Source organism: Sciurus carolinensis, chromosome 6 (assembly GCF_902686445.1).
Source record: "Sciurus carolinensis chromosome 6, mSciCar1.2, whole genome shotgun sequence".
In the NCBI taxonomy this organism is placed as follows: domain Eukaryota; kingdom Metazoa; phylum Chordata; class Mammalia; order Rodentia; family Sciuridae; genus Sciurus; species Sciurus carolinensis.
Genome location: NC_062218.1, coordinates 97,676,033 through 97,700,391, shown reverse-complemented (window position 1 = coordinate 97,700,391; position 24,359 = coordinate 97,676,033). Strand labels below are relative to the sequence as shown.

General features: G+C 35.4%; 1 protein-coding gene across 7 annotated transcripts in view; it reads right to left on the bottom strand.

Moving 5' to 3' along the window:
- Matr3 (matrin 3) overlaps nucleotides 1-24,359 on the bottom strand; it is a 30,544-nt gene that overhangs the window by 5,659 nt on the left and 526 nt on the right. For 5 of the 7 annotated variants that reach the window (XM_047555221.1, XM_047555227.1, XM_047555224.1 and 2 more), the window contains exons 2-12: nucleotides 13,353-14,436; nucleotides 8,319-8,380; nucleotides 7,348-7,389; nucleotides 6,921-7,033; nucleotides 6,532-6,584; nucleotides 5,170-5,295; nucleotides 4,547-4,672; nucleotides 4,240-4,407; nucleotides 2,835-2,966; nucleotides 2,250-2,293; nucleotides 1,776-2,151 (exon numbers count right to left, since the gene is read on the bottom strand). In XM_047555221.1, the coding sequence (XP_047411177.1) occupies nucleotides 1,776-2,151; nucleotides 2,250-2,293; nucleotides 2,835-2,966; nucleotides 4,240-4,407; nucleotides 4,547-4,672; nucleotides 5,170-5,295; nucleotides 6,532-6,584; nucleotides 6,921-7,033; nucleotides 7,348-7,389; nucleotides 8,319-8,380; nucleotides 13,353-14,264 (2,154 nt within the window). In that variant the 5' untranslated portion in view covers nucleotides 14,265-14,436. The remainder of the gene's footprint in view (nucleotides 1-1,775; nucleotides 2,152-2,249; nucleotides 2,294-2,834; nucleotides 2,967-4,239; nucleotides 4,408-4,546; nucleotides 4,673-5,169; nucleotides 5,296-6,531; nucleotides 6,585-6,920; nucleotides 7,034-7,347; nucleotides 7,390-8,318; nucleotides 8,381-13,352; nucleotides 14,437-24,359) is intronic. The other 2 variants (XM_047555229.1, XM_047555228.1) reach the window with 1 other exon arrangement.

Here is a 24,359-nt window from a genome sequence, read left to right as displayed (position 1 = left end):
CCACTGCATCTGGCACTGATGACTTTTAGAAAAATTTAGTTTGTTTCAAATTTAATAACTGGGGCTGGGTGTGGTTCAATAGTAGGGCTCTTGCCTAGCATGTGAGAACACTTGAACTTGACCATAAAGCACTGGGAAAAAACTAAGGGGCTAGGAGTGTAATTCAGTGACAGTGAGTGCTTTAGCAGGTGTGTCAAGTCCTGGATTTAATCCCGAGCACCAAAACCAAAAATACTACTAAATGAAAGGCCTGTCTCACACAAGGAGCAACAAATAACTGATATGACTATTCATATTCCACATTTTCTAAGATTATTATGCTGCTAAAAAATGTGTCACAGAACTGATTTAACCAAAGTAGCTGAGTAAGGTTCTTTGCAAGCCAATACCTTGCAATACAACTTTTGTTGAGAAAAACCCTGAAGTTTGAAATACTGTAATCATTAAGAAATCAATCTCTACAGCATGACTATTTAGGTTTAAGTTTTGGATCTGCAACTTATAAGCAATACAAACCAGGACAAGTTATTAAACTTCTCTAGGATTCAATCCTCAAATTTAGGAATGGAAAAGGGCTGGGGAGTATAGATCCGAGATGGAATGTTTAGTGTCCATCAGTCCCTGGGTTCAATTCCCAGTACCACAAAAACCAAAACCCTAATTTATGGAAAGGGTTAATAATGGTACTTACTGCATATGTTTACTGTGAGGATTTAAATGCACATATGATTTAAATGAACAAATAAAGAGTCTAGAAAAATTTGTGGCATTTAGTAGTGCTCAATCATTAGCTTTCTATAAGGGTAAACAATGTTACACAATAATCATCTACTCTAGGCAGAAAAATAAACTAAGATATAGTGACCAAGCCATCAAAACTTAGAGGTTACAGGTAAATATTAAGTTTTCTTTTCCTTTGTTTGGTACAGAGGATTGAAACCAGGGATGCTTAAGCACTGAGCCACATCTCCAGTCTCTTTTATTTTTTTATTTTGAGACAAGGTCATGCCAAGTTGCTAGGACTAACTTTGAACTTGCAATCCTCCTGCCTCAGTGTCTCCAGTCAGGCATGTACCACCATGCCATGTACCAAAGGTAGTTTTCTTTTTTTGAGATGGGATCTCAGAATGTTGCTTAGGCTGGCTTCAAACTGAAGATCCTCCTGCCTCAGCCTTTCTCCCAAGTACCTGGAATTATAGGCATGTGCCACACCACACTGTCTTAACCCTCATTTCACCATGTCATCATTTTATCAGTTTTTTTACCCCAGCAAACCTGGGGTCTTTGTTTACTTATTACCATGTCCTTAATTTTCATATTTATTTCCTTATATATAACTTACTTTCTAGTAAAATTCTTTTAAAATCCATTAAAGTACTTACTAAGCCCATATTTCTTAAATAGGAGAAATTCTTTAAATTATGCTGGGTCGGTTAACCTACTACAAACTCAAACCACATCTTTTTATATATAAGCTGTACTATAAGGCCACCCTAACAGTATGTACTTTTATATAACCACTACATACAGAAGTAAAGACTCTCACTTCATTACTAAAGTGTTCTTCACAAGTTAGCTCTTTTTTACAACTATAATATGATGTCCTATTTATTTATTGCAGAGTTTTTATTTAAATGTGTATAGTCTAAATTATATTTATTTTTTTTCTGATATAAATAACAATTCTTATTGGACCCTGCTTAAATAAATAATCTGAAAAATTAATCTGATTTATTATTCTAGGAAAACAAGCCAATACAAAATCTCTTATTTACCTTTTTAAGCTTTTTCTTTGCTGCTGCTGAAGCACTGGCATTTGCATCTTTTTTTACAGCTTTATCTGAAGGCTCCTTTTTCCCGTCAGAAGTCACATCACCTAAATTAGCAAGATCAGTCTCATCTCCCACAGAACTGCCACTTTCTAGAAGTGCTGCTGCTTCTTCTTCATCTACAAGTAGCTCATCTTCAGATTCCAGAAGCATATTAGGTTCCTGTTCTGTCTGGTCATCCTTTGTATCTTTCTCACCGTCTTCACCTGATTTCTCTTCTTGTTCTTTACCTTCAGTTGTACTTTCAGTCTTCTGAGAACCATCAGTTTTAGATTTCTTATCACTTGGAGATTCTTTGCCATCTGGAGAATAAGATCTTTTCCTGAAGTAAAAAAGACGCACCACAATGAATTATGGGAGGTCAGAAAAATTAAAAATTTAACATACTAATGCATATAAATACATGCAAAATGAAATTACCGGGATTTGTCTTTTTTCAGTAAGTCAATGCCTCTGTTGGGAATCTGTAAGAGAAAAGTTTTGCAGATGTGAAATAACTGAATTAAACTATACTCATTTGTAGAATATATGATCATCTATTAACATTTGGTGGCCATCCTTATAGAATTAGCTCAATTCAATTCTTGTAATCACACTCAAGAACTCAATCTAAAGATACTCAGTTCATCACAACCACCAAAACAACAGAAGGGTACCATAAACATTTTGGTAACAAACTGTTTAAATAAAATTTTAATCAGTTAAAAGTAATGAAAGTGCTCTTTACAGAACACCAGTTAAAAAACTGCTAGCAGAGAAAATCAGAAAAAGGTTGTTGTCTTTCAATAATCAAATCTTGTGTTTTTAGTATACAAAAATCTTAACAAGAATGTTGCAAAATCAGCTGGCTGGGCATAATGGTGTGCACAAGTAGTCTAGTTTCTTGTGACTAAGGCTGAGCTTTAAGGACCACATGAGCCCAGGAGTTTGGAGCCAGCCTGCAATATAGCCAGAGTCTGTCATTTAATGAAGTTTTTTAATGATGAGAAATCCAGCACTACATACCCTCAGTACCAGTTTTTTATATTTCTCAGAGAGGTCAACCTTAACACATCTCCCCTGAAACCAAAGGGCTTTTTTCAGACAATGGTCAACCATTGCCATTGCATCTTCTCTGGTCTCCATCTCAATGAAGGCCTAAAATAAAAACAAAATCCATAAAGGCTATCAATTCTCAGCACTGTACAGTAATATTATTCTATTCTTGTTAGGAAATTTACTCTGTAGCATGGCAACACTTTAAAAAAACTAAGTTATAACAAAAAAGGCAGGGGACAACCTGTCAGATTTACAAAGACCCTAAAGTCACTATATCACCAAACATAAAACCATTTTTATGCAATCCTTCTGCAAAAAAGTAGTAAGCTTAGTAGATATTAACCAAAATAACACAAGAAAAATAAAAGTCTAGAAGGCTACAAACAGACTGTTGAGCTAAAAAGTAATAAAAAGAGTTCTCATCACTTTCTTTTTTTTTTTTGGTTGGGCATTAAACCCAGGGTTGTCTTCCAGTGAACTAGACTTCAAATCTCTGAACTTTTTTTTTTTTTTTTTTTTTGTAACAGGGATTGAACCCAGGGGCACTTAACCACGAGCACCATCCTTTAAAAAAATATTTTATTTAGAGACAGGGTCTCATGAAGTTGCTGAGGTTAGCTTTGAACTAACAACCCTCCTGCCTAAGATTCCCAAACCACTGGGATTACAGGCATGCACCACTGCGTCCTGCTATCAAAACTCTCAATGTTTTAAGTGAAAATACAAGTATGGTACAATTTAGTCATTCAGATTTTGAAAAACTCGTAACACCCAGTTTACGAAACACTCTCAAACGTTAGTTTGATTATAAGTGGGTGTGTAGTTGTTATCTAATTTGGTAACATAAAACAAGAAACCAAGCTTGATAGGGTGGTGCACACTTGTAATCCCAGCAGACCTGGAGACTGAAGCACAGGAGTATCACAGTTTGAGGCCAGCCCCAGTAAACTTAGTGAGACTCATCTCAAAATACCAAAATAAAGAGGGCTGTGGACATAGGGGATGTAGCTCAGTGGTGGAGTTCCCCGAGTTCAAACCCAGGACCGTACAAAACAAAACAAAACAAAAAACCCTTTTTTAATTATGGGAATTTATTCAATGCTTCACCATGTATATCTACTATGAGGGAAAAAAAAAAAATCACCATCACTGTATGGTTAAGAAAACTTATAAGATAAAAATAAACAAAAAAACCCAACTACCTTTCTGCTTTCCTCATTAAAAATGAAGAAATGGAAACACGTGTATTTCTGTATTTTCTTTTTGGTTCTGGGAATTGAACCCAGGGACTTACAAATGTTATGCAATTATTCGACCACTAAACTATAATCCCAGCCAACTCAAGTACTTCTAATTAATTTATATGTGTTACCTGACTTTTCATCCTCATCAATATGTAATTCTTTATTTTCCCATAAGGTTCAGCAAGCTTAAGGACTGCACTGTCAGAATAGCCAGAATGGGGCAAATTGCTGAGATGTATCACACGTCCAAGCTCTTGCTTTTGATCAAACTTCTGATCTGGCTTCCCTTCAGGTTTCTTTAAAACAGGGGAAAAAGGTAAAGTCAAATGATGGTCAATCCAAGTCAGTAATTTAAAACTAAGTTAATAATATAAAAATGATGCAGTGAGTGGTTATCTGTAACTTGGAGGGCAAGGGGAAGGAAGAAGAGAATACCTTTATTCTTTTATACTTCTGGGATAAATGAACTCTCACTGGTTTGCCAAATACTAATGCTGGTGTGGTTGTATAATAATCCACTGCAGCCTGAGCATCTTCTGTTGTTGCCATTTCAATGAATGCCTAAATAGTCAAAATTTTTTTTTCAATAAAATAACATTTCCCCAACATTTTTAGGCATTACATTTAATCATTGAATAGGAAGCATTTTCAATAAATGTAAAACAAAAAACCTGTATTAACAATTTGTTATTTTATAAAAAAGTTATCTGAGACTATATTCATGGTATTAAACTATCATTTACTATGCCCACTGAATTGAAAAGTGATTTGGCATCATTTGGCATAGGTCTAAAAAAGGTTTCCAAAGAAATTTCCTTTTACTGCCTTTATAGTAGCATAATAATGACACTACTTAAGGATCACAATTTATAAAGTTTCTAATAATCTATTACTACTTGAATATTATTGGCATATTCAACTATTGGCTTTTCCTTTATATATTTGTAGTCCATGATTTATAATTACATGGAATTCATTCCTTTTCTAATTCAATATCACTTAATTCTTTCAGAAAACACCTTAGTGGTATTAGTAAATATGCTTATTTCAATTCATACCTCATTAATTTTATTTAGAATCAGATGATTTGAAATGACTCCAAAAGGTTCCACCAGCTGCAACAGTTGATATCTCAAGTTTTTCCCACGCTGAAAATCCATGATGTGAACAACTCGGCTAGTTTCCTATTCATTGGGGAGAAAACCCAAATCAGTATATATATATTTTTTGTACTGGGGACTGAATTCAGGGGCTTTACCACTGATTGACATTCCCCAGCCCTTTTTAAGTATTTTATTTAGAGACAGGGTCTGAGTTTCTTAGGACATCGCTAAGTTGCTAGGCTGGTTTGAACTTGCAATCCTCTGGTCTCAGCCTCCTGAGCTTCTGGAATTACAGGTGTGCCCCACTATAAATTTTTTAAAAAAGCAACAAGTGCCAGGTGCAATTGCAGATTGCTATAATCCCAAGGCAGAGGCAGGAGAATCACAAGTTCAAAGCCAGTCCCAGCAACTTAGCAAGACCCTGACTCAAAGTAAAAAATTGAAAAGATGGGAAATGTGACTCACTGCTTAAGCACTCTTGCGGTCAATTCCCAGTACATACAAAGAACAAAAAAGGAACAACAACAACAAAAAAGACAACAACAAAAAAACCCAAGCAAAAAAACAAAAACAGCCAGGTGTGGTGGCAGACACCTGTATTCTTAGTGGCTTGAGAGGCTGAAAAGGAGGATGGTGAATACAAAGTCAGCCTCAGCAATTTAGGGAGGCCCTAAGAAACTCAATGAGACCCTGTCTCTAAATATAATACAGGGGGGGCTGAGGTAAGTCCAATCCCTGGTACCATCAAACAACAACAGAACAAAAACAAAACAAAAGGCAACAAGGGGTGGGGGGCTGGAGTTGTTGCAGTGTAGAGCATAGGCTTAACAAGGCTCATGGCTCTCATCCCTAGTACTAAGTAGTAAAAGTAACATGAAACACATTATCCATTAGAATTTTATAGTCTATAATTAACCACAAAAGTTAAGTTCTTAAAATAACAACTCATTAACATTCCAGAGAATTTTAAAACTACTTAGCTATTTAACTGTCATTAATAAATTATTTCTGCCTAAAACCAAATGGTTATATGATCACCAAGTTTTTCAGTCTCTACTGTCTTTTAAATTGAATGTTGTATACAAACTGTATAGCAAAGTCCCTAAGATGATGAATCAAGGTGAGATTTTTTTTAAGACTACATGGTATATAAAAAAGTTTTAACTATTTTCATTCATATAAAAATCTAATGGTTTTCAAACTATTTTCACACTCTTCCCATAATAAGGACCACAATACAGATTCAATTAGTAAGTGCTTAAGTTAAACCACATCCCCAAACAAAAAATAAATAAAAGCAATAGCTATATTACTAACCACTCTGCCTTTTTGCATGTGTCTTGGTCCTTGAAGATTCCCATTTCCAGCACCTTTGGGTGGGGGAGAAAGTTTATAATAAATACACTTTCTATAACAAGCAACTGTAATTAAAAGTTTATGTCTCTTTCAACCACAAATTAAAACACATTGGGAACAGGCAAATAGTTTACTAGTAGAATGCATGCCTCACATGCAGGAGGCCCTGGGTCTGTGATTCCCAGCACTTTAAACAAAAACAAAACCCAAAGATATTATAAATATGTGAATGTTTTTTCATGTTGTTATCTTTTCAATAACACTTGAATGAATCTTATTATTACTGAATTTAATTTTTATGACTAAATGTATCAGGGAAAGGTAACAGGAATTTCATTTCATATAATTACCCAGATTTCCTCTTGGTCCAACTGCTGGTCCCCCAAGATGAAAGGAGGGGGGTGGAGGTCCCAGAATTCCTGGTGCTGGATTTGTAGACTGCTGGAGCATGAATGGATCACCCCTAGTAATGTGAAGAAAATATGAAGAACAACAAAGAGGTCCATCAGAAGTAAGATTTACAAGTATCCCCATGTACAAATAAGACAACTTCGTTTTGGAGGGCATTTATAAACAAAGTAACTAGGGGAAAATCTATAAGGATAAAAGAATAGATGTTACTACATAATTTTTAAAAGAATTTCTTAAACAACAGCAATTTTTAATCTCTCAAATTCAGTAGTAAAACTCTAAAATATTTATGAATATTGAAAGTTAAACCTGGATTCCTTACATTGATCTCCTGTACAAACAATAGCTTAAAATTTTTTAACTTACATTGTGTGTCCTGTATCATTGTCAGGATTCCATTCTGGGTAGCTTTAAAAAGACCAGAAAATTAACTTTAAAATAAAACTGTCCTTTTCACAAAGCAGCCTTGTTTGGCCTCTAAAATAGAGATAATTTATTAGTAAAGTTATTTGAGAGTCTAAATGTTAGAAACATTTCACAGTTTTAAAAAGCATGTCATGTATTTCAAAAGAATTCCAGAACTTCACAACAGTTCAAATGAATGTGAATCAACTTGTTTCATATTGCTTGCAAATGTAGGCAATGTGTACTGAAACTAAATGATCTCTGTTAAATTATGAAGAGGAAAAATGTTGAACAAAGGAATTAGAATTGTGGGTTATATTAAAAAACCTAGAACAGACTGCAGGTTTTGCTTCCCTAATACTGAGCCTCAAGAACATGTGTGAGTTGTAGGATTAGAAAGGACAGCCCCAAATGAGCTAAGCATATATAAAAATTTCAAATCCAATGAACAATGGGTATTGTGCTTTCCTTAGGAATTCCACTCTGCTGTAGCAGCCTAAACTTAGAACCCTAGGTATCTCAAAAGAAAGACAAAACAAAACAAAAAATTAACACGAGGGATTTTGTGTGATGACTAGTAAGTTTTAATTACTCTAATATCATCTATATTTTTAGAGAACATATTTGCTATTAAAAAACACTATCATCTATTCTAAATTTCAAAGGCTTTCATTTAGTCTATTAAAAATTCCACTTGTATACAGATACCCAATTGCATTTACCTTAAAAATAAAATCAAACCATGAAGTGTCACTATTACTGCATCTAATAATCAATATAAGATTACAGATCTACATGTTATCTGTAATTAGTATTGCCCAGACAGTATCAATTATGTCAATATTACAAGTAATATGGTAAACTACCCAAAACCAATAATGGTTGTTTCTGATTCACGATAAGGATGCTTTAAAGGTATTTCAAACTCCTACATTTCAAGAAGAAGCTGGCATCGGCGACTGTGACTTGCTCCATTGATATGTTGACTCCACTCCTGCAGCAAAGTAAATTAGTAGAATTAACAAAAATAAAACTTAAAATATTTTCATCTGAACCATTCAAAATCTAGGATGTTAATGCCCATGCAGTATCACAGGCTGTACAATCACTTGATTTATTAAATCACACTGCTTTAATTTAAAGCCATTTCTCTGAGTCCTTGATGCTTGATCCTGCCCTCAAATACGCTATGCACATTCTTGGAAAAACTGGATTAACCTAGTCAATACACTTAAGAATACTGACAGGGAAAAGATACAGAATTAAATAAAGATCAAGAATACTAACTGACCGTGAGATCAGTTAAGCATAATAACTTCTGTTGTGAACCAAACAGAAGTATTCACTACCATTAGAACAGCTAAATTACAATATTCTAAGTGATAAAATATTATGTCTGTACATACTTTCTAGAATATGTATAAATGTGAATGATTAAAAATAAAATCTTTAATTCCACTCAGGTTTTGAGGCATGCTTCAAGTGTACTACTTACTAAATATGTAGTGAAAAATGCACAATAATTAACATTGCCATCAAAATATACATTATTTAACAGAAATGTATTCTCTATAAAATGCTCCTCATTTACCCCCAAATTAAGTAAACATCTTCCCCAATAGAGAAACAATTTTAAGGAAAGTCTGTTTCCAAATTTTAAACGAGGAAACGTTATATTCTATCAACATTTGCTCTTTTATGGCTTATTTTAAAATTGAAGGAATTAACTAAATTTATCTTTAATTTTGGTACCAGAGATTAAACCCAGGGGTGCTTAACCACTGAGTCACATCCTTTTTCTATTTTTTTTTTTTTTAAATCTTGAGACAGGGTCTCGCCAAGTTGCTGAGGCTGGCTTTGAACTCGCGATCCTCCTGCCTCAGCCTCCCAAGATGCTGGGATTACAGGCGTGTGCCACCAAGCCCGGCTTTAAAAAAATCTCTCTCTCTTTTTTTTTTTTTTAAATAAATTCTCCTTTCCTTAGGGGGAAAAATTCACATAGTTAACTTTTTAGCCATTATGAGAGAGAGAGGAAGAAAGTAATATCTGCTGTCAAATTGCCTAGGTTCCACTCCTAAACTGAATGACTAGATGTTACTCCTTAGAACAAGTTATTTAAATTCATTTTAACAATATTCTCAAAGGGATGTTGTGAAAAACAAATGAGTTAATAAAAGGTAAACTGCTCCAGAACACTGGCAGGCTCATGGGAAGTGCTCTGGAGGAAAATAAGGTGAATTATCATCGTACTGCTTATAAATCCATCTTATTTTACAACTATTACTGATGTTTCCCAAATTCCCACAATGAGGCAATTGCTTTAACACCTATTATACCTACCCAATTATAATGGGAATATAAATGTAGTCAGGCAATGTGTTTTACCTAAATGGAGGAGGCATAGGTGGTCTCAGCTAAACAAAAACATGGTACCAAATTTTAAGATACACAGTTACAAAAAGCTTCAGAATATTTTATAAACGGGATCTTATTTTTTCAAGACTAATTTACATTAATTACAACAGTTTTCTACATTTCTATGCACAAGGGAATTAACTTAAGCTCTGTGAAAGAACTAAGATGGGATCCAAACAAAATGCGGGGATCTACTAATTACTATTCCCAAGTCTGTGAAATCGTACACTGTCTTTTAAAGATACAGGCTAATAGGAACTTAAGAAGTCTCTGGCTCTAAAATCAGATATTTGGGATATGTAATATATGTCTCATAGCAAAGCAACAGACCATTGATTTGCTGGAGGCCACTTTAAAAATGGCTGTTAATGAAGAAATGTTATATTATAGGTGAAGTTCACAAAATTCAGAAGAGGGATTAAATAAATACATTAATTTAGAATTTTCTAAACTGAAAATATTTGTTTATTAAAAACAGAAAAATAAATGACCCTATTAGGTATGTTTCTAATTCATAGAGGATGGAAAAGTACACAGCTGAACAGAATTATATCCAATCCCCCATGTTACTTAAAGGTTCAAACTTCATCACAGAAGTGTAGCTGGTCTTTCAAAATGCTGGAAAGGTCAAAATCAGAAAATTAGTCAAGTACCACCCAAACTCACCCATTTCTAATCTCTACTTCTGTACCTGATCTCTGCCTGTGTGGTTTAAGGTGAAAACTAAGAGTCAAAGGGTTTTTTAAAAAATCTGTATCCTTGGATTCTACACTGAGGCAACTCTTAGATGAGATCAATAAAGAATAAAAATTCACTTTTAGAATTCAGAAATGTCTGTAGGAAAACTACATTCACCTTGATATCCTTGAGATATCCTAAGTTACATGAAGAATAATTTGGGAAGCACTTCCAGAATGGCAGAATAAAGAACAATGTAAGGGTTTCTAAAGTAATACTAAAAGGAAAAATATGAACTCAAGTGACAAGAGAGCAAAAGGGCTGTAATGGGCAATTTTCTTTAAGTGAAAGGAACTTGAAGGAAGTTTGAAATTGTGTAGAAAAGCAACTTGATGTTCTAAAATGACCTAGAAAGAAATAAAAGTAAGACCATCACTTAAAGTAACACCAAAACATAAAAAACAAAGACACGCCATGATGACAAATTAAGAGTCTGTTTTTCACCTGTTTCTTATTTCATAGCAAGAAGAACTTCTGATCATGTAGGCTATCTAACATTACTAATAAGTGGAAATAACAGATTTTCCAAGTTATGCAGCAATACCAGAGAGCAGGATTAAATGCTTAAAAATTTTTCATAATCTACTTCCACCATAGGAATTTTCTCTAATATCATTCCATGTCAGTTATAAAATCAAGGATCCACTGCTAAAGTGAGTATTTAATTTTTTTCATTGATGCATAGAAAATATTAGATACGTTTAGGCAAGTAGAAAACATTGAGAATACATGTTTAAACTTCATAAAATTGGTTGAAAATATAAATTTTGTAAACCAAACAATTAAAACAATTAAAGTTCTCTAGAATAGTTTTTAAATATACTCAGTATTTTGACAGAATATCAAAACTAGATGAGAACCTAAGCATGTTTTAAAAATAGGCTAAAAAGTACCTCTTGCACTATAGTTGGATACCTTACTCTTGAATCCAAAGTTTCATCAAATATTTTAAACTGTTCTTTTGTTAATTTGGATCCATTTAAGTTATTAGCCTTCTTCAGGAACTAGAAAGCAGCAAAATTTGGAGAAAAATAATAATGATATATAAAACCACACTTTTATCTTGTAAGTCCTCTAATGGTTTCCTTTTATGTTCCTTTCTGATGTACCAAAAACTTTATGACTTCAGTGGCAACAATTTTTAAGTCCCTTAAGATCACTTTCATTTGAGACACTATAACTATTTTCCTTGAAATATAGAGATCTTTTTTGAGAACACTGGTCATAGGACCATGTTCACTATTATTTCTTTGTAAACAAGGCAAGAAGTAATGTAGAAAAAAATTGGAGTCAACAATGTTAATGTACCTTTTCATTACATGAATTCACATCGGACCTAAACCTTGAAGTTTAGTACAGAAAACTGAAATTCCATGATATATTTAATATATCTGACAAAACTGGAAAAAAGATAACACTAAAAAACACAAATAAAATTTGCTTTTACAAATTTGGGGCTTCTATTTCTTAAAAATAATTATATGAAACTAAATTCGGCCTTTATTTTAACTTATTTTGGTATGGACTATTGATTAAAAGACAAAAATGCTAAGATTCAAACAGGAAAGGGAGTGATTGGGAATACTCTAACAATATATTAAAAATATATTCTCTATCCATGTGGTTTTAGTCTACTCAAAAATCCATACTCACTAAAAAATGCACTTCAAAGGAATAGATGTGAAAAGAAAATGAGCCTTCCAGATGTTACTGTAAAGAAAAACCCTGTAACAGTAACCATCAAATCAATTTCATGGCAGGAACTTATTCCAGTTAAGTAGATAACTATACAGCACATCAGGAAAAATGGATGGTCACAGATTATAGAGCAAGCTAGTGGGGTACTATATAATGTTGACTTTAAGTCAACTGCAATATACACTGGAAAAAAAAAACAAAAAAAAAACAAAACCCAGTGAGAATGAACAACACTGAAAAAGTTCAAAGAGAAAGGACAATGTATTTAAAAGGGCATTTTTGAAAAAGTCCCCATTTTGCCAGATGTGATAATTAAAGTAAAGGAGAATTAGATTTTTTTTTTCAAATGACTATACCAGAAGTCTAATAAGCCCAAGTCAGAAAAAGAATTTGCTTATGAGGAACACAGAACAGGATACTGTAGTAGTTGATTTATTCAAGTCTCTAAAGGGACAGATGCAATATGGGATAATAAAAAGTGAGTTTTGAAGTATGTTTAAGAAAGTTGTGGAAAAGGAGAAAAAAAATGATGAAAAATTTCAGTCATAGTATGAGAGTTTGTGTTAAAGGGAAATTAAAAAAGGAAGAATGAACTAATCTAAAATATGAAACATACGGAAACAAACACCAGGGCTCTACATTAACTCTTTCCCTGTAGCCACAGATAAGGAAAAAAAGAGAATTGTTCAAGAATACATCTTTACTACATACAAATCAGCAATCAAGACAGATGGAGAGCTGAAATCTAGCATCCTAAATGGCAGAGCATATTGACTGTGAAAAAAATTCTTAATTCAACAATTCAACAAAGCAGACAAAAAACCTGCTTAAATATATGATTAAGAAGAACATATTGATGCCAAAAACCAACAAGATAATTCCAGTGGATGACAGCTTTGTGGCCAGAAGTAATCTAGGCAGATTGTATTAATGTAAAGCCCTGGTTTAAAATGCTCAAAAACAATTACCTTCCAAATAAAGTAAGTGTTCTCAAAAGTATAAAAATTCTTGATCAACTCAGGGTCATCAGACTATAGAATTAGAGTAAAAGATATAAATACAGAATAGGCACTACAATGTAAAAGAAATTAGAAGCATCTGTTGCATTAACTCACCTTATTAGAATGAACTGGCAAATCACATATAGAGCACAGATGGGGATAACCCTTCGGTAAGAGTCCATGGAAGTCTTCAATATTGCTACTTGGAGGAGCGCCCCTCTTTTTCTCAAAGAGAGATCTCTCTTGTAAGGGGCCAGGACCACGTCCCATTCTCTCATACTCACTGTCAAATTTATGATAGTTATGCGAGGTCTCACCAAAAAAGGAATCATCCCTACACCTTTCTCCATCTCTTAATCTGTCATCTTCATAATCCATTCTGTCATAATAACCAGATTCTTGAGAACGACTTCCATGGTCATAATCAAGCACTGGGTTGAGACTAGGACCACGATCATCAAAACTATCTCTTCTAAAGTGCCTTTTTTCTTCCCAATCATCCCTAGGTACTCTGTATGGTGGCTCCCGTGTAGCAGATCTGCCATCTCTACCATAACTCAATGTAGGGCCTTCTTCAGTTCTCCTCCTTTTAAGCTGCAGAAGGATTTGGGGCAAATTCTCAGGAGTAATCTTGTCCTCTGGATAACGACTCAGTTCATCTAAGTCTCTAGCAGACAGACCAAAGCTGGCCAAAATGTTACTGGCCTGGTCTGCATCTCCACGGTGTTGAGAAGACAAAGGGAGTGGACCTCTACTTCCAATGTTAAATATAGACTGCAAATTATGGGAAGAAGTACTAGCAGAAGACAGTGCACTATGAGCTCCTTGTTGATTCAATGAAGAACTCATTCCAAGATTCATTAAACTAGCAAGGCGTGCAGTACCCTGGTTCATCCTTCCAAGAGATGCTGGCATACTTAAAGATTGGGTAGCAGCAGCAAGAAGGCCTATTCCTGCTGCAGACAGGTCACGCCCATGACCCTGTGAGTCCCTACCGAGAGATGACTGCTGGAATGACTTGGACATTGTAGAACTATCTCTTGTCTATTTTATAGATTAAAAAAAATTTTTTAAGATGGCCAAAAAGAAGGCTCAAACTAGAAAGCTAAGTTAACTTTGCTTCAAAAATGGTAACGCCAAGAAAAAGGATCAATAAGGACTGTAGAATCTTCTTCAAGCTGAGAACCAGCAGACAACTCTGTAGAAAAATAAGCAATTTTAGTCATAAATCCCTTTAAGTAGATGCCGTTTTTTTAAGAAAAAAAAACTTACGCATCATGTTGATTAAAAAAACATTTAAGATCTCAAACTTACAAGGAATTTATTACATATCTTAAACAGATTCCAGATGTATGCAGAGTCTGCATATAGATACTTAAAAAGTAGTTTTTCATGCTAAAATTTAACTATTAAAAGGGAATTTCATACTAAGTTTAAAAACATTTAAACTGAAGGGCTAGATGTCTGAACACATCAAAATTTCAGTCAAAACATAGATGGGTTTCTTCTTTTAGAAGAATAAAAACACACCCTATAGTATGATGTTTAAGTTCCAGGAGAAGACTTTAAAAATAAAAAAAAAAATCTTTAAAAATCAAGGTCAGCAAGTCAAAGATGAATCAGTTGTATTCTGCTTTGGAAAACGAGATCTATTATCACTATCAGAAAGAAACAAGTAAAATCACAAGTAAATGAAGCTTAAGGGTCAAGTACCTAATATAAGATCTAAGACCAAACAATAGTTGAGACCTTCATGCAACAAAATCAATTTGAGGTGAAGACAGATGTGAATAAGAACAATAAGTCATTTCCTACAGTTTTAAGAATTTTTGCACAAACTTGCGCCATTCAACTAATTGCCTTCTCACTGACCATCCTAGATCAGGCATTGCTTACTTCATAGCTACTCTTACAAGGTAAGGAAAGTCAATTCTGGTCAATGTAGATATGAGACCTCCCAAGAAAAAACCCAGGTATAGGAAACAGGTGATTTAGAGAAGGAAAACACACCATGTTAGCATCCATCAGTACTGATTTAACGCTCAGGGCTACTGCACCTCTAGAGCTCAAAACCAGTAAAAATAAAAAACGAGACCGTGGTTACATAGATTTCTGCAAACTTTCCACCAGAACAACCCAATCACCTGAAACATTTTAATTGTGATTATGGTCCACCAAGATAGTTTCTAGATGAAACTGTTTTCATTTTCTTTTTAAAATCATTATATTTAAAAAATTGTCACATAAGAACATGCAAAGTATTACATGTGATTCTCATAAAATATTAAAAGAGGCACATAACAAAAGTCTGCAGGGAAACAATTTTATAATCATAACCACACACACAGGTAAATATGATGTTATTTGCTACAGAATTTTATTACAAAGCATTGCTCAGTAAGCTTTATATGTTTGACCACCCATACACCTAAGCACTGGTAGCCCAATATGCTAAACTTTATTACAGAAAAAAAACAAACAATATCCAAAAATAGTTACAAATCTAATATGGGACCAACTTCAAAGACAAATTAAAGGAAGGATATACTGGACAAATACAGTGGCATGTTAGTATAAAAAAGAAAGATTTAGACTAGATTTTTAAAAATAGATATAATAAAGTTAAAAAGACAAAATGCTGTCAGAGGTGGCTGGAGTTCCAGTTGTTTTAGCACACCAAGAAAGTGAATTTGAAAAAAGATACCAAAGAAACTATTTCTACATGAGACTCACTATGTAAAGTCCTTGAGTTTTAAGACAAAATTAATGAAAGGCAAGAATAAGTGAACTTTGGATGAAAGTTTAATATGTCTTAAAAATGACATATAGAACGCAGTTGAAATTCTATGCATTCTATCTGCTGGTATTAATAAGACTAAGTTTTCAAGTATACTGGGGGGCTGGGGATATAGCTCAGTTGGTAGAGTGCTTGCCTTGCCCTGGGTTCAAATCCCCAGCACCAAAAAAAAAAAAGTATACTGAGGATGTAGCTCAGTTGGTAAAGCAGTTGCCTACCATGTATGAAGACTGGGTTCAATCCCCAGCACAAAAAAAAAAAAAAAAAAAAAAAAAAAAAATGGATGTGATGGCACCATGCCTGTAATCCCAGAGACTCAGGAGGCTGAGGCCCTAAACCAACTCAGCAAGACACTTATCTCAAAAAAAAAAAAAAAAAAAAAAAAAAAAAAAAAAAGGTCTGGGGATGTACTTCAGTGGTTAAGCGCCCTGGGGTTCAATCCCAGATACAAAACAACAACAAAAACATTTAGAGAAGTCTTTAATATTTTCAAGTATCAGAATTAATGCAGCTCTGACTTCCATATTATAGACAAATAATTTAACTACCAAAAAACTCCCCAGTCTCTCAATTCAGCAACATCCTCATTCCTTTTTGAGACAGGGTTCCACAAAGTTGCTGAGGCCAACCTCAAACCCGGAATTGAATTCCTCCTGCCTCAGCCTCCCAAATCGCTGGGATTACAGGTATATACCACACCTAACTATGCATAAAAAAATTTTATGATCCTATTGTTTTACAGAAAATATGGCTGCTAAATTAGATACCAGTTTTTAAGCATCTTTTATTAAAATAGTGGATCTGCAAATGGATAAAGATGACAACACAAAACAGATGTCAGAAAAAAAAGGGAACAAGACAATGTAAATCCCATGACAGTGTAATTCCTTGAGAACTTAATATTTTTAAAGATAATCTGTTTCAATCTAAAATGCAGCTCCATAAGAACATTGTAGAGTAATATTAAGAGAATTTACGTTGGACTTTTTATTAAAAAAAAAAAAAAAAAAAATTTTTTTTTTTGGGAGCTGGGGATCTATCTCAGGACTTTGTGCTTACAAGGCAAGCACTCTACCGACTGAGCATCTCCCCAGCCCCCCTTTTTATTCAAATTTCAAAAATGTTTTTATTAGGGTCTAGGGTTATGGCTCAGTGGTAGAGCACTTGCCTAGCATGTGTGAGGCACTGAGTTTGATTCTAAGCACCACTTGTAAATAAATAGAAGTAAAGGTTCCCTGACAACCAAAAATTACTTTTTAAAATGTTTTTATGGGTTGGAGTTGTGCCTCAGTGGTAGAGCACTTGCCTGGCATGTGTGAGGCCCTGGGTTAGATACTCAGCACCACATATAAAAATAATAATAATAAAAACATTGACAACAAAAAAATTTGTCTAAAAAAGCTTTTATTAGAACAAAAAAATTGAGATAAACCAGACACTGTAGCACTGCTTAGTAAACATTCATCAAAGCAGTTTCCATAGTATCTTTTTTAGGGGAGTAACAGGGGAAGAAGGTATTGGGAATTGAGCACAGGGGTGCTTTACCACTGAGTTACAGCCCTAACCTTTTTTTTTTTTTTTTTTTTAATTGAGACAGGGCTTGCTAAGTTGCTGGGGCTGTCTTTGAACTTGCAATCCTCCTGCCTCGAAATCCTGAGTCACTGGGATCACAAGGCATGCACCACGACACCTCACTGCTCTTCAGTCTTTGATCAGTGTTGAACATAAGATGTATCAGCTATTTTTACTGGAACCTGCTGTCCATCAGTAATCAACACAATATCAAGGCATTTACTGAAGAACTGGGGATTGAACTCAGGGATGATTTATCAATGAGCTACATCTTCGCTTCTATTTACTTAAAGAGACAGGATCTTGCCAAGTTACAGAGGATTGGCCTTGAACTTGCATTCTTCCTGCCTCAGTCTCTCTAGTCCCTGGGATTACAGGTACGCTACTGTGCTTGGCTTTTCCCTGTAATTACAAAACTATCTTTTCACAACAAATTACACTGAATTAATACAATTTTGAAAACAGTTCCTCTGAGAGAACTTTTCGAAGAATGTCATATTAATATCCAATTGACCATAAATTCTAAATGCCCTCCAATGTACAAACCTTTTACTTTCAAGAAAGAAAAGCACTTCCACACCAAAACCCAGTGGTGGTGGTGGGGAAACCAACATTGCCTATAATTTCACTTTGTAAATGCAGTTTGCAGGCTGTGGGGTGAAGTAAGTACTTGCCCAGCACACAAGAGACCCTGGATTTGATCTCCAGCACAGCAAACAAAACAAAACAAAGCAAAAAAACATAAAAATGCAGTCTACTACTACATAATATTCAAATTCTTAGGCAAATGGGCTTAACACTCATCTTTATGGACAACGCCAAAGAATTAACCTGGAATTTTAGTCTATTTCATGATATAAAATGACAATACCCTAAAAATGTAAAGCTTCACAAATTCAAATCTGAACAAACACCATTCTGGTCCTATGTGTGCTAAAGAAATGTTTCAGTTCATATTTTACCACTCCCATTCCATGAATTGATACTCTTTATTGAATTTATTTTCCACTCTAATTAAAACTCCAATACTAAAGCACAAAAAAATCGTATTAAAGGTATGCACTACAACCATAAGTATCTTTAGCTATGTTCTCAACTGTGAGAGATAAATGCCTAAAAACAAACTAATTGGCCAGGGAGGGTGCCATACATCTGTAATCCCAGTGACTGGGGAGGTTGAGGCAGGAGGGATCACAAGTTCCAGGCCAGCCTTGGCAACTTAGTGACACCTTTTGTCAAAATAAAAAAGGGTAGGGGATGTAGCTTCGTGATAAGAGAACCCAGGGTTCAATCATCCCTATGGGGCAGAAGGAGCTGCTTTTGTGCGGTGCTAGGATTAAAAGTTGGGCCTGGGATACCAGACAAGTGCTCTGCTGCTGAGCTCTGGCTCCACTTTAAAATTTCATACTCTGATGGGCGTGGGGGCACACGCCTGTAACTCCAATCACTTGGGAGACTGAGGCAAGAGGATCCCAAGTTTGAGGCCAGCCTCAGCAACTTAGTGAGACTCTGTCTCAAAAAATAGAAAGGGCTGGGGATGTAGCCCAGTGGCAAAGTGCCCCTGGGTTCAATTCCCAGTACCAATAAACAAACAAAAAACAAACATATAACCAGCCACTTAGGGTAGTGTCTGGCACATAGTAGGCACTGTGGTAATCATCTTTTTCTTTTTGATGGTGCTGGGAATTGAACTCAGGGCCTTGTGCTTGCAAGGCAGCACTCTATAAAGCATTCTACCAACTGAGCTATATCCCCAGTCCTCACCTATTTTTAATGTAATTTGGTCCTTACAAACAGACATAAGGCAAACTTGTGTATTATTTAGTGATTAGTTTAGTTTTAGGTGAGAAATTTTTAGAGGTAAAAGGACTGACCCAGGGACACATGAATAGTTTTTATTAAACAGTTCACTTCTACTGAATCCCCTATTTCACATACCGACATTTTAAAATTTGTTGAGGGTAGTGCTTGGGATTGAACCCAGGGCCTTGGGCATGCAGAAAAGCACTGTACCAACTGAGCTACACATATCAAGTCCCTTTTCATTTTTATTTTGAGGCAAGATCTTACTAACTTGCTTAGGGCCTTGCTAAGTTGCTGAGGCTAGCTTTGAACTTGAAAGCCTCCTGCCTCAGTCTCCCAAAACACTGGAATTATAGACAGTAGACAGGTGGCACATGCCCAGCTGCTTATTTGCTTTTGGCATACGAGTTAAACCTATACTTTCACTGCAAGAGTTAACATTAAGTAAGCACATATAACAACAACAACAATAATGAATTCTTCAGATGATCAGATGATGAACTCCTAAATTTTTTTTTTTTTGGTACCAGGAATTGAACCCTGGGGTACTTACACGTGGAGCCACATCCCTATCCCTTTTTAAAAATATTTTATTAGGAGTCAGGGTCTCACTGAGTTGCTTAGGGCCTAAGTTGCTGAGGCAGGCCTTGCCCTCATGATCCTCCTGCCTCAGCCTTCTAAGTCGCTGGGACTGCAGGTGCATGCCACCTAAATTGTTTTTAATAGAGACACAGGAAAGCACTAACGCGGGTACCAAGGGCTGGGAGTGTGACACAGTAGAACGGTGCTTGCCTAGAAGTGTGATCCCTTGAGTTTGATGCCCAACCAAAAAAACTTAAAACAAAACAAAACAAAACTTGTTCTACATTTTTTCACAGAATATAGTATGAATCCCCGCCCCTTTCCTTTGCGGATATGGGGATCAAACCCAGGGTCTCATGCATGCTACCACCCAATCTTATCTATTACGGAGCTACACTCAGTCTTTAAAAAAAAAAAAAAAAAAATCTTTGATAGTATTGTTTCTTTCTAAGCTACTTCTTTAGTTAGGTGTCCAAACACTTACTTTTAATTTTCCATGTATAGATTCCTCACCTGTGACTTACTGTACCAAAGAGGAGGTAGGATAGTTAATGTAGTGATAACCACCAAAGTAGGGGGGGAAAAAAAAAACAAAAACCCACCAGATTATTTTGGAAAAAAAAAAAGAAAGTTACAAATTTCCATGTAGTGAAAGAAACAATGGTACTATAAATCAAAGATCCTATTTAAACCCTAGCATCAACTAAATGATCACTTTCTATACCTGCTACATTTACTGCAGCACACTAAAACATTTATTACAGGTATTTTGTTTTTTTCTCTTTGCTCCTATCCAACAACAGTAACTGGGAAGAATTACCCCCCCCCCCATGAATACACTCTTTGTTTTTTCGTTAATCTGTTACTGCTTGAGAATGGTACCAATAGCCTCAGTTTAGCAGAATTTTAGAGAACACCAAATATGCCATTTAAAAGAGCTTCACAGGAAAAAAAAAGTATTTTATTACCATCTTTTAATTTTGTAATGGCTGTAAAAATGTTTTAATGTTTTTGAGCTAAACTTTTGTTACTACTGTTTAAGATTTTTTTTTTTAAGTTCCAAAGAGTCTTAATTAAGACTTATCTATACCAAGAACATTAGGGCTTGATATGCAAATGGGAGCTACCAAAGACACATCACATCACAGTACTCTGAACTCCAGTCACAGTCCTGCCACAATAATAAATTACTCTCAGTCCAAGACAGTATAGCACTTTATCATATAACTTCTAGGTTTACAATAGAAATGAACTAAGTAAGTTAAAACCTAAAGTTTTACTCAATTTTTAGAAGCATGTATAAAAATTCCGGAAAAGCACTATATCAAAATTTTACCAACTCCAGGTTTGTTCTCTCTGCACTACTTTTAATTATTCACTAAAATTTTCTACATATAAACCATTTCATCAAAAATTTTAGAGCCCTTGATCACAATGTTCCAATGAGAAAGGCCTACTACATGGCTAAGAATTATCAACTGCGGCATTTTATTTCCTGGATAGTGTTAGTCTTAGAATAACCATGTATGTTAAAATACACACACACACACACACACACACACACACACACACAAACAGCAAAACTACATACCACCCAACAAACCTAGTATTGTCTATTCCAGATGTTAAGTCAGTCACCCGTTTTTAGAACGTAGACAGTTTTGCTGTAATTCTAACTATAGATGGCATTAAGAACAAAGAAAAAATATTCTTAGCTAAAAGATGTGCTAAGAACACCTAAGAAACCATTACCCAATTTTTATCTTAAAACAAGCACTAGTTTTTATAACTTCGGAATACTCTGCTCTTTAAGCTAGTTCACATTAAAAAATACACAAGATGCTAAGTAACAAATGGATTCTGATTTGTTAAACAGTACTAGCATTTATTTTAAAAATTCCCCATTTTTTTCTCATTACAAAGTAAATGTAATTTCTTGGAGATTTCAGAAAAACACCAGGAAACACAAATCACCTGTAATACCAAAATCCAATGGTAACATTTATGGGTGTATCTCTATCTTTATGCTTTTTTTTTAACATTCTTAAAAATCAAATTAAGACAGGAGGATTCCAAGTTGGAGCTCAATTTAAGAAGACCCTGTCTTTTTTTTTTTTTTGTGGTGCTGGGGATCGAACCCAGGGCCTTGCGCTTGCTGAGACCCTGTCTTAAAATAAAAAAGGGATGGTTATGTAGCTCAGTAGTAGAGCAGTTGCCTAGACTGCATGAGGTCCTGGTTTACATTCCTACCTACAAAATAACATATAAACAAATATCAAAATAATCAAATTTGACACCAGTAGTTTTATTATGGTTTCCTTTCTAGTTACATTGTATAGCATTATCATTTTTTCATTTATCTCCTCTTAAAACACTGTTTTAAGTGGCTCTACAGACTTCCATTTCCACAAGAAAACTAGCAGATTCCTCAAAGTTGAATCTTTTAGATTTTAAGTTGCAACTTAAATTTTTAACTTTCTTTTCCCTCCTTGGGATGGACACCAGGACCTCCCTTCTGCTAGGCAAGCACTCTTATGGCTAAGCTACATCTCCAGCTTAAATGAGACTTTTAGGATGCTTAATAACTACTATAAACTTTGGACACCAATTTTTGACACCCTGTGTCCTTAGGATAAATTCCTAATAGTACAGCTCTTCTATTTTAAGCCTATTTATTAAGGACCCTGAATCAAGGACCAGACTTGTAGTCCGATAAACTATAAAACCTCTGGAATTTAATCTTCTCTTCTACCAAATCACAGATTTGAACTATATGATATTTCTAAAATTATGTAAGTTACTGGGGCATTCATCAGTTGTTAAAATTGCAATCATTAACTGACTTGCAGTATCACTTGGTTTCCAAATCTTAGCAATAAAATTAGCATGTATCATCTTTCTTAATATAAATGCTTTGATGAATGAGTAAATTCATTCCGGATTAGCTCAACATTCTATATAAAAGCTGTACACAACTGAAATGAAAGAAATGTAAACTGAAAGCTTCCTATCTGTGTAATACATGCAAGGCAAGCGTTCTATACTGGGCTCTACATCTCAAACGTTACTTTTAACACAAGATCTCGCTAAATTGCACAGGCTTGCCTCGAACTCGCGATCCTCCTGCCTCAGCCTCCGCAAGTGGCTGGGATTATAGACGTGCGCCATCGCGCCCGGCTCTTTTTCAAATCTTATATAACCATACAGAATCTTCATGTAGTACTTCGATGGCCTTTAATTTCGAGCATGCAGAAACATTCCTTTTAGGAGTAAAAATCAATGTCACAGCTTTTTTGGAACAAAAAATGTCTTCACCACTCTTCTTGATACCTAATACTACAATTATGTCGACAGACTGCGTAGATGACCGAGCCTTAGTAAATAAGGCGCTTTTAAGGAGAAATTTTTTTTTTCGAATAAATATGGAAACGGCCTAAAGTGTCTTTGCCCGCATAAAATATGCTTAATCAATTACTTAAAAACCTTTATCAAAGCTGTAATACACAATACAAAAATTCCATGACTATTACCTGCGAAACCAACGACTTACATTATTCCAGCACACAAGACTAGAAATTTCAGAACCACCTCCATAACCGTTCTAGAAATGTCTAGCTGAAAAACTGTAACTGATCCAATAGGAATATTCCACAGAAGAGGCAGATCCACAAGACAGAGCCACACAGCACGATAAACACCTAAGGGATATTCATCCACGGTAAATGTAGAACACGGAACGTGGCACAGCGCTAGCAATGAAAAGAACAACAATGCGACGACTACACCACCGTACTCCAAACCCTTTGTCTGGAAACCGGAAGGTCCCACAACACACCATCCTCTCCAGAGGAACCCGGGCTAACAGTATTTTGATAAAAAGGGATGTGAGGTGACTGACTAAATAAGAGCAAATCGGCTGCCTCGCAGCGTACTGCAGAAGGCTTTATCCACGACGCAATACGAAAAACAAGCCTTATCGGTTCATTTTTCGGCCATTTTTACGCGATGGGGTGGGGGTGGGGAGGAATTGTTCCAGATGTCTGGCTAAAATCGCGCGCGTGTGTGGGCGGGGGACAGGGGAGTTTTAGGGGACGCTAAGAAGCGATGGGCGAGGATCGGCGCGAAGGCTGTGACACCGAGAAAATTAAACGCTTAAAACGGCTAAGCCTTTCCTAGTCTGCGAAATCCTCCATTTTGGGGCACATTTTCACAGGAGAAAAAAAGGCAAACACACCATTTGGGGCTGGCGCTACCCAAGGACTTTGCTATCTTAACTATACTCCCCAAACGGTAGTCCCCCAATGGACAGTCGTTCCCTCAGGCCTTGAACGCTCCTCCCTTACCCTCAGCGCTGCGGCCCGCGTGTA